This window comes from Hydractinia symbiolongicarpus, chromosome 15 (genome assembly GCF_029227915.1).
Source record: "Hydractinia symbiolongicarpus strain clone_291-10 chromosome 15, HSymV2.1, whole genome shotgun sequence".
NCBI lineage: Eukaryota > Metazoa > Cnidaria > Hydrozoa > Anthoathecata > Hydractiniidae > Hydractinia > Hydractinia symbiolongicarpus.
Window position 1 is genome coordinate 7,023,350 of NC_079889.1, and position 11,046 is coordinate 7,034,395.

At 31.6% G+C, this 11,046-nt stretch overlaps 1 protein-coding gene across 1 annotated transcript; it reads left to right on the plus strand.

Annotated features, from left to right (window-relative positions):
- Positions 1–313: 313 nt before the first annotated feature.
- LOC130629163 (microfibrillar-associated protein 1-like) lies at positions 314–10,877 on the plus strand. The gene is made up of 17 exons (XM_057442283.1): positions 314–731; positions 2,090–2,141; positions 2,224–2,314; positions 3,318–3,364; positions 3,445–3,538; positions 3,615–3,643; positions 3,749–3,800; positions 3,877–3,939; positions 4,041–4,094; positions 4,173–4,246; positions 4,332–4,437; positions 4,529–4,574; positions 5,293–5,345; positions 8,158–8,219; positions 9,889–10,048; positions 10,319–10,474; positions 10,550–10,877. Exons 1-17 carry the CDS (start codon positions 629–631, stop codon positions 10,655–10,657), a joined length of 1,350 nt encoding a protein of 449 aa, XP_057298266.1. The 5' UTR covers positions 314–628; the 3' UTR covers positions 10,658–10,877.
- The last annotated feature ends 169 nt before the right edge of the window (positions 10,878–11,046 follow it).

The window sequence follows — 11,046 nt, forward strand, 5'->3', positions numbered from 1 at the left end:
CTTTTAGCGTTTTCTGCAATAAGATTCGGCAGTTGGATAGTGTACACTGCAAATGCTGTCTATGTGCTACCTATTTTTTTCTTTATATTTTAATTATAGTCAATCTTAATTAGCCTTAGTAGGCTAACCACCTTCCTTCCCAGAAATTATTATCTCATTCAATTGATGAATCATTTCTGGCAGGGAAATGGTACAGTTTAAATTTTTTTCATTTTATTATATTAAAATACCTTATGCAACATTGTATATTTTATCGACTCTAAATAAAGTTATCAAATCAAATCAAATCAAAAATTCATGCGAAATGGGTGTTGTGAAGTTATCATATAGATGAGAGAGAAAATAATGACAATGTTAATTACCAAAATTTTTTGACATAGTATTTTGGATAAGTATTTAGACAGTAAAAGACTTACTTTATTCAGCTGCCAGGCTGTTTTCATTTTTCTGCAACAAATTTAAAGTATAAAAGTTGGAAATGTCTAGCTTTTTGTATATACACCAAGTGTTATAAGCTTTGTTTTGTAGAAAAAATGTGAGAGCAATGCCATCTTTAGCTTAATTATTGCCTGTAGTGATACTTGAATATAATACCATGAATAGATAATATATATATATTGGAAGCATCATGGAGCCAGTTCGCTTTGGAAGTGACTTCAAAAATCAACCTCGCATTGGTCAAAGATATATACAGTCTACAGCTGGTGCAGTTTCTCTTAAATCAACAAAAGGTGTACTACAATGTTTTATTGTTATTTCTTATAACAATTTAATTCTCTTTTTCCATTTGCCTTATGTATAAAACACATAAATTGTAAGATTTTCTAATTTTGTTTCTGGGCCGTCTCATATTATCAGACCATATATATTTTGATGATTTTGGACATTAGTATAAGTTGTTTTAAATTTATTGGAAAATGTTTATGAAGAATAAATTGAAAAACAATTTGATTATAAAGAAAGAAACATTTTAGTTTATTTTTCAGAAATTGTATTTCTAGAAACTTTCCAAGAAATAATATATTTTGCATTACCTGGTCATAAAATTCATAAAAATAACACCTTGAAATTTCAAAATTGTTAAGTTTCATGAGTTCTTAATCTAAATGCAAAACTGGCCCTGACCCTGGCTGGTCTAAATGTATATTCAAACAAGAAGCCCTGCGGCTTAAAGATTTCCGCCATTAGCAATAATCTGAAAAAAGATATAAAATCGTGACATATTTGTCACGATTTTATAGCTATAATACATTATCTTTCACCAAAAATATCCAGCCTCAACAATTCCTCTTTAAATTAAAATTCATTGATAATTAATTAGTTCTGCTGAATATAGCTTTAGTCTACGTGCTTACAAAATTGTAGTACAGAAGGAAATGATGTAATTATACAACATCAAAGATGGCGCATTATAAGACGATCTTCATTATGCTACACTGCACGAGCTTATACTTTCGATTATAAACTTTAAAATAAAGTAATATTCATTGGATAATAAAACAATTTGTTGCACTGTTAGGATTCTTATTGGCTTAAAACTCATTTTAGCCTCGTTCTCAGAAAAAAATCTGTCAAAACGAGGATTTAAGCTTTAGCCTGGATAAGGTTTAGGCGTCCAGGCTCTGGGCTGTCTCTATCTATCTATCTCTCTATCTCTCTCTCCACTTCCCAGGTGATATTAAAGATTCTGCCTTCGCCGGCGGAAATCAATAATAATAATTTGTCTCGTTCAATGATGTGCAAATCAGAAATGTTGTTGTCAAGCTAAAGTTAGCATAGTTTGAATTTTAGTGGTACTGCATGCAAACGAGTTAGGCAGATCAAATTTTACTTTTTATTTCACTTTTATGCACTTATAAACATTTTAGGAAATATACAATTTTAAACTTATCACTTCTTCCATTCATTAAGTTATGCATAATTCATACTAAACAAGTGGAAAGTTTTGGTTCATAAACAGAAAAGATATTAAGAAAAAAAGCTTTGTTTATGATCTTCCACATTTTTGTGGATATAAGATTGAAATTGATTTAACATTGACTATAGTTTGTGTTGTCTCAATAAACCAACTGCAATCGCTTAATTTTAGGAGATTTGCTTGTTCAAAAGGTCAGTGTCAAAAGATATATTGCTGGAAAAAAGTAGGTGATGAACAACTATATATAGATACCGTAATGTTTCTACAACTTAATATTTTTAAATCTGCATTAATTAAACTTTCAGACCTGAGTGGGCACCTGAACATTCAAGTGAAGAAGAGAGTGAAGATGAAGCTGAAGATGAAATTGAAGATGAAGGCGATTCTCCACGACAGGTCTTGCACTAAGTTATACATTTCATTGTCCCACTCACAATGTCAAAGTTAGTCTCTTTTGAAAACTTTTAGTCTGTACACATATCTTTTTTTGAAATATTTTGTTGATTTATTATGCCATATTTTTTTGTTTTTTAACCCTGTAGTTTGTTTTGCGTTAAACTGAAACGTCTTTTCTTATGTGACTATCCCCGAATTCAAATTTAATTTTACATATAAAAGCAATTCTCTAGAAAACATAGGTATTTTTTTAAATGAACTTTCGGCTGTGGCCAAAGCCATGATCACATCAATGTATTTGTTTACAAGAAAATCTTATATAAATAATCTCAATGAAGCAAGTGATCCACAACTGCACTATTATGACAAGTAGCAGTTACCATTTTTGGGTTCAGTTTCACTTAAAGCCAGAACTTTTTTATTTAAATCATTTCGTGCTATCATGCTGCGATTTGCACAGTACTTTCAAATCTTTTGTACGATTAGATTCTTTGCTTGCTTCAATCCAATTACACATTTTGGAGATTAAAGAGATTCTTTTTATACATATAAAATATGCCTTGATAAGAATATGACATCAGCACCTCTGTGTTTGTTTAATTGACTGAATTAGTCGTAATGGTACATAGCACATTTTAGAGCAAATCCTAAAAGCCTCTTTTTCATTAGGGTGAATCAACGTCCAAGTGTTTACTGTTAAACAACTTTTTTGAGAACTAACTAAAAGTCCAGAAAACGCTTCAATGTTTTGTAATTGAAGTTGAGCGTAAGCATGAAAGCCATTAGATATAATTTTCCGTGGCAAAAAAATATTATGTCTGATCAACGAACGTTCGCAGAACTGTTTTCGCACTCAAACTTGGTTTCAGCGAAAGACTAGCATTATCCAAGGAGGAAAGTGTGAGTTTAGCCAACATGAGAATGAAAAAATATTTCTTAGTGGCAACTTTGTTCCAAGTATTTGAAAATTTATTTCTTTTAAAAGTCCAAATTTTATATGTAGGTTCATGTTGCTGATATTGAGGATGATTTACCTGAAGAAGTCGAAAGGTTTGTACAATATACTGCAGTTTTATGTATTGTTGGAATTCAATTTTTTTATATATGAAAAATATTTTTATTCTGGTTAGGCAAGATCATGGCCAACGAAAAATATACGAACCTCGCATCGTGACTAAACATGACGATGATGAGGATGATGTGGTAGAAGAACATGAGCACAAAGTAAACCTTAGGCTTTTTTAGTGGCTCCTGGTTGTTGGTTTTTTAATGAATATTTATAATTACGTTGTATTTTTAGATTAACTGGGCGAAAAATACTGAAAGTAGGTATGCTGTTATATTGTTCTTACTATGTTTTTGTCAAGAGTTGTTTAATTTTTAAGAATAATCCTGTTTTGTACACTGAATAATTCTTTCTTCGTTTAAATTTAGCGAAGGTGAAGAAGAAGAAGAAGAAAAGGAAGAAGATATGTTAGATGAAGATGTAAAACCTTTTTTATTAATGACAAGTCTAGTTTTGTTTTTACTTGGTCTGTGTTATGCTGATGACTTCCTTTTAGGTTATTGAAAGAAGAAGGCAATTGCTTAAAGCGAAAGCTAAAACACAAAATGCAGAAGAAAAGGTAGATAAAACTATGTATAGTTGATATGGAAATTTAATATTGCTTTGTATGTTTGCAGGTTTACAAAATGTTGTTGTAACTATACTGAAATTTTCACTCAGGATCTTCTTGATATTGAAGAAGAGGACGATGATGAAGAAGAAGAAGATGACGAGGTTTGATTTCAATCTCATTGAACATTGAAATTAATTGTGATACAAGCTGGCTTATTTTTATTAACCTTTTTTTTGTAGTCATCAGAATACGAAGAGTACAGTGACTCTGATGAAGAAAATGGACTTCGATTGAAACCTGTATTTGTGAGGAAGTATGCCGCTCTTCTGTATCTGTTGATAAATAAACAGGGTGTTGCACGGCTGCGATAGTTTAACAAATAAAAGATTTTGTTTCAGAAACGACCGTGTGACCGTTCATGAGCGTGAAAAGATGCAAGAAGATGACATGTCCGAAGAGAAACACAAGAAGCTTGTCGAAGAAAGAAAAAGACAGTCTGCTAGGGTAAAGACTGCATTACGTTTTCGTTAATCGTGTTTTTGTGTGTTGATCTGAAGAATAAAATGTACCTTGTATTTCATTTATTTTATGTTAGTTGGTGAATGAGATCATGCGTGATGAACTGAAAGAAGTTCAGGGAGGTCGGTTTGTTATTCTTACATTTTTCCAAATGTTATTTTTTAAAAAAGTTCGCTTCGTCTATGGCAATAAATATGATAGTAAAAATAGGAATTGGGTATAATTTCATGTTTTTATAAAATTAAATCAGACTTCTTTGGTCTACCTTTTACTGCTCAGTGTTATGCGCTATTAATTTTTGAAAAAATTCGGCAGCCTGTAGGGGTTGGCTTTACGTTATTTTAACGCCTCTCTCATATGTTTGGATATTAAGATTATAAATTTTTATTTCAAATAATTAATGCTGATTTTTTCAAATTACAAATGAACTTGGAATACAAATTCATTTGGTTGTTTTAAAAACAATCAATTTTTTTCACTTCGCCATAAACATTGTTTAGCTATAATTAGGAAAAAACGCCCAAAAATTGTCATTGTTTACCTGGGTAACTTTATTACGCAAATTGTTTATGTTCAAAGTATTTATTTCATTTACGCTATTATTTATCATTTATATTACCCAAACAAACTGTTTAGCAATTGTTTAAGATAGCAATTTGGGGGCGATTGTTTAACTTTGGCATTGTTAATAAAAAATTGTAATGTGCCCTTAATTATAATTTCTTTAATCAAAGTTGATACACCCCATCGACTTTTCAAAATAATGAAGTGATTGATGGCGTGTATTGTGGAAGGCTTGTTGTCACATCAATTATAAAATGCTAGTCGAATTTATTTTAGTTGAGCAAGAAGAGAACCTGGTGATCACAGACGATGAAAACGATGAAGAGGAGGTATAACATTGTTTGCAACGGTGGTGCCAAAGAACTCCTCCTTTATGCTTGAAATATTCTCTATCCTTTGCTGTATTTTTAGCACAGGAAACCTCCGCAACCTAATTGTAATAGCATCGCCGTCCATTAAAAGTTTCATCACGCCACGTGCATGCTGATTTAGATCTCAATTTCATTTTAAAATAGAAGCATAAGTCACCTTACTATTCCTTTAAAAATAACACAAAAACTTCTTAAGGTGTGAGTAAGGGAAATAGTGTGATGTTTTAAAATAGCTTCTATTAAAATTACGTGAAAGTTGTAATATTGTTGTTTAATATTATCTGAAAGTTTATAAAATTGCCTAAAAGATGATATGAAAATTATTGGAAACGAAATAAAATTAAAGACGTTAAAAGACGCTAAAAAAATGACCCCTCCTTTACTAATGCATCTCCATTTACAAAACTTTTAGTTTTTTATGATTGATGTTCACTGTTTTGTAATCGCAACACATTGATCTAAAAACGATCTGAAAATTATAGTGTAATTGAATTTCCGCGCCCGAAGGCGTAGGAAATTCTTTAAAACCGTCTTTTTTTTCTTTCGGAGCATTTTTTGAGAAAAAATCGACCCTGGGATTTCACGTTCCTCTGAGAGGAGGATAGATAACTGACTAACTAACTAACTAACCCTGTCCCAAATGGTCAATTGCAACGTCACAGATTTAAACTTCGTACCCAAGCTCCCGAAGTACTGGGAAGTCATCTAAATGACGTTTCAGGCCAAAATTGGTATTTGTTTTTGACAAAATTTGGCACAGTTAACAAAAAAAGTATGCTGAACATAATGGTGACATCATAATTTTGGTTTTTGTCATCTAAATGTCATTTTAGGCCAAAATTGGTCCAAAAATTAAAACTACTTCATTTTCAACAAAATTTGACACAGTTAACGTATGCTGAACATGATGGTGACATCAAAATTTTCATTTCTTGTTACCTAAATGTCATTTTAGGCCAAAATTGGTCCAAAAGTTAAAACTACTTTATTTTTGACAAAATTTGGCACAGTTAATAAAAAAGTATGCTAAAAATGATGGTCACATCAAAATTTTGATTTTCTGTCAACTAAATGCCGTTTAAGACCATAAACGTTTCAATCGAAAGACTTTCAACCATAAATGATAGGCTGTATTTTTTGTTAGCAATTTCTTTAAAAATGTGAGTTTATTATGACACGTTTTATTTTGTTTGCGTTTGTTGTAAGATATAATGTCACTTGTGTGCTTTATCACCAGAGCTTCATGCACCAAACCTCTTCGAATGTTTCGCATGATTTGGCATGACACAACAAATTAGCAGGTTGTCATCAAATATTTTGGTAGCGAGCGGAAATTCTTAGAGCCTCCAGGGCTTCTTGTTATTTTTCGTTAAGTTTAGTTAAATGGTCGCTACGGGTGTTTTTAACAACTTCTGTATAATGCGTGTGTTTGCTCATATTCGCACTTAAAATATTATATACACAAGAAGAGAGATGGCAAAGTAAAAATAAACAAAAAGGAAAAGAAAAAAAATGTTACAAAATCTGATGGAATAGAGATTAAAAAAAATGATATGATAACAGAAATCTCTGATTGTGGGTAAGCACATTTTTTATTGTTGTTCCGTAACAACTTCGTCCCCAGGTATCAGTAATGTTATCTGTACAACCGCACTCTTGCTTTGTCAAATCTATCGCTCTGTCATCTGCCATTTTCAAATTTTCGTCCCTCAACTTAAGGGCTTTACTCTCCCAGAACTGAACATGTTCCACATAACAGGGTTTGCTAACAGGCGTTGAGAGGTCCAACAAACTTGTGATTTTCAGCAAACCTCAGCGTCCTTTACCAGCCAGGCGACTACCAAGTACACTCTTTCATTTTAAATCAAAAACTTTTCCAGACTTGGGAGTACTGAAAAACTCTTGTTTCGCATCACATTTTTCATTTTTACATTTTATGACAAACCTCGTTCCCAGACCTGGCTATGACATACTTTACATATACATAATCTTTGCAAACATTCAGTTAAATGTGACGTATCTGTAATCCAGTTGCATGGGGAATCGGCGAGGTATGATTCATCAGAGTCGTATTCACTATCGCTGAATAAAACATCCATTATTTTCTTTCGACTTACACACTTTTGTTCAACTTGCGGATTATTTTTTATTTTTAATCTTCGCTTTTCTATTTTTTTTTTCTTTTTTTTGATGGAGCAAAAGCTTTATGACGATAAGTAGACATTTTTAAATATTTATATAGCTTGATGTTGTTAGTGTTGCTCGCTTGTAAAATGAAACTTTTTTCTGAAAAAGCATAAATGAAAGTCAAAGTGAAAAAAGTGATTTTTAATTGGTCGAATAAAAATAAAGAATCATTAAAAGTCATCATAAAAATCATTAAAAGAAAAGCGATACAAGAAATTCAATGGTATCGTTTTTTACAACGTTTGTTGTGATTACGCTATTGTTACAAAATATGCTCATATCACAGTTTATTCCCAATTTGATAAACATAAACATTTACACCTATATTTGATCTTTTTTTAGCACGTTCAGCTGGAAGACTAACGACGACCATTGTGTTTGTTGGAAAAAAGTCGCATTTCTATTCTATTTTATAAAAAAATAATTCTGCTATTAAAAAGTTCACATTTTTTTTTATAAAAGGAGTTAAAAAAAATTGCAAAAAAAACTATTCTTTTTCCCTTACTCACACCTTAAGCTGTGTGCTATTATAAAACTGTGTTTTAGTCATCATTCCAGGTTTAAACAGGGCTTTTTATTTCAGTACGAAGCTTGGAAAGTCAGAGAATTAAAAAGAATCAAAAGAGACAAAGAGGAGAAAGAACAGTAAGCGAAAAAATACTTGATATTTTTTGTGAGACTACCATTAGCTAACGAAATAGTTGCCCAAGATACAAAAGTTACTTTAACCGTAGTTTTTATTCAAAAAACTGCTTGATGGGTTTCGTTGATTGCAAAAAACTTTCCTTTCCTGTGACCTTTCTTAAAACAAAGTTGCCAAATTTTTGCGTGTTTTTTTTAATAATAAAACAAATAATTGTTTCTGTGGAGACTGTTGTTGATGTCGAGTTACTATAACCTCAAATGTTGCACTACATCGAATTAACTTTTAACTCGAATGTTGCACTAATTCGAATTAACTTTTACCTCGATTGTTGCACTAGTTCGAATTAACTTTTACCTCAAATGTTGAACTACTTCAAGTTAAGTTCTACTTCGAATGTTGCACTACTTCGAATTAAGGTAGTACTTGTTAACAGAAGTTTGTTCTACAATATTATAAAAAAAAATTAAAATTTTGTAACAGAAAAAAATATAGTCGTAAGTCTTAAAAAGTGGGTCTGGTTAACTGTGAAGGGATTGGTCTCAAAAGTATACCAGTTTACAGAAAAAAAAATATGTCCACATCTTCAGCATAGTCTGAATTTAAATCGGGTGTCTCATTTTTTTTCTCAACTTTAATCGTTTTGAAAATATGCCGTAAAACATCTATAAGATCATAAAAATAACACTCAATTTTTTTTCGTTTTTCTTTCAATCACTCTTGCATCCAAATTAGCTGACCAAAAATTAAAATGAGACACTCGAGTAGAGATCAAACACTCGTGAAGCCAAAAATGAAAGTTTCAGGACGTCATCTAATGTATTTTTGAGACAGATTCCTTTTAAGAAGAGTCGGCAACCGAAAATTTTACGAAAAAATTATTCAGAGATATTTGTTAACAAAGTTTTTTCTTTCGACCTGTGATTGTTTACAAGAAATTGAAAGGAGAATATTTAATTATTCCTTAGTTATTTAAAGTGAACTTGCGGAACTGTTATTCAACATTTTTTTTGCATAATAAAGCAAAATAAATAATTGTCAAAGTATTTGTTTCTAATATGATGATGTTTTTTCTCACGTCAGGGGGTTTTAGGGTGAAATATGTATATGAATGTTTAAAAACAGGAAATGTAATCGAAAAAATGATTCTGTTCAACTTTCATTTTTGTTTTGTGAAAATTTTTGTTACAAAAAGAATTTAAAAATGCCAAAAGCAAATAAAACACTGCAGAAAAAACACAGCTATATTATATAATTTAACTTTTTTCTCCAGTGCTTTTTGACTCGCTTATATCTCACACTTTATGCATACATATTGCGTAAACAGAAAATTCTCAATGCTGAAGGTCGGATTATTTTTAGTAAACGTGAGTCATAACTCACTTCGTGCACAGAAATACTTGATCGCCAGAACAAAGACATATGGGGTGGAACATTTTGTAACGCTAAATCCTTCAATTTTGAGGAAACATTTGGCAATAAAAATTAGTTCATTGGAAAGAGCAGTTTTAAAAGTAAAATGTTCCTTTAAAAAATGTAAAAAAAAGTAATTATTTACCATACCGCTACCTTAAGTTTTACTTCGAATGTTGCACTTATTCGAATTAACTTTTACCTCGAATGTTGCACTATTTCGAATTAACTTTTAGGTGATATTTTTGTTTTGTTTAGGCGTATAAAAGAGAAACTGGAGATAGAGCGACTTCGTGCTATGACTGAGGACGAGAGAAGGGAAGAGCTTCGAAAAAATCCAAAAATTATCACTAACAAAAGTGCAAAGGGAAAATATAAATTCCTTCAGAAATATTATCACAGAGGAGCATTCTTTATGGTAAAATTAATTATTTTTATCTACATAAAAACAAACCTCGATAAAAATAAAGTCACACAGAATGCTATACACTAGGTGTTCATTAAACATTTCCTGGAAGCTTTTTTATTTAAGAAAGGTGTCTCTGCTCAGATTTTAAAGAGGTTAAGTATAATTTAGGCTGAACCAATTTTACCCCATTCTTATAAAAATGTGTATTCAATTGCAGTATTTTTTTGTGGTATGAGATTCTCGCAAGCAAGGTTATCCAATTGGTGTGTTTATGCATAGGACAAAGAAGAAGAAAAGTATAAAGAAGATTTTACTGGTGCAACTCTCGAAGATCATTTCGACAAGACAGTCTTACCCAAAGTCATGCAAGTCAAGAACTTCGGAAGATCGGGAAGGACCAAGTACACTCATCTTGTAGATCAAGATACCACCCAGGTATGAAAACACTAATTATTTTTCCGTGAGGTTTTCAGTTGATGAAGCTTGATGTTTACTTTCATATAATTGCAGGTGGATTCCCCATGGTTTGCCGAGACGGCGCAGAGCATGAAATTTCACGCTAAAATTGGTGGAGGACAAAAACAAACTTTCCAGAAACCGTCGACGAAAAAAAGATAATCCTAGCCCATGTTCACATGAATAATAGCGTGGTTAATCTCGCACAAATCTATGAAAAGTGGTCTGCTGCTGTTCATTGCGTTCTGCCGTTATCAGGGACTCACGTTATCAGGGACGTGGTAACTGCGAAAATCGAGTAGACAGTTTTGAAATTTGAACAAATTTAATTTGGTGCAATTATAATGTGATTACAATTGGAATACAACACGAATTTTGTTCATTTTAGTTCTAATTTGTATCCCTGTTTTCTCTGTAATAGAGTTACTCTTATCCATTGTAAATATCGCGGGTTATTCATTTACGACATTATTTTCAAATATGTTGGGTGTTTAATTTAAAAAGGGAGCCTTTTTTTCTCGTTCAATATATGCGCAGTGTTAACTTGGGTG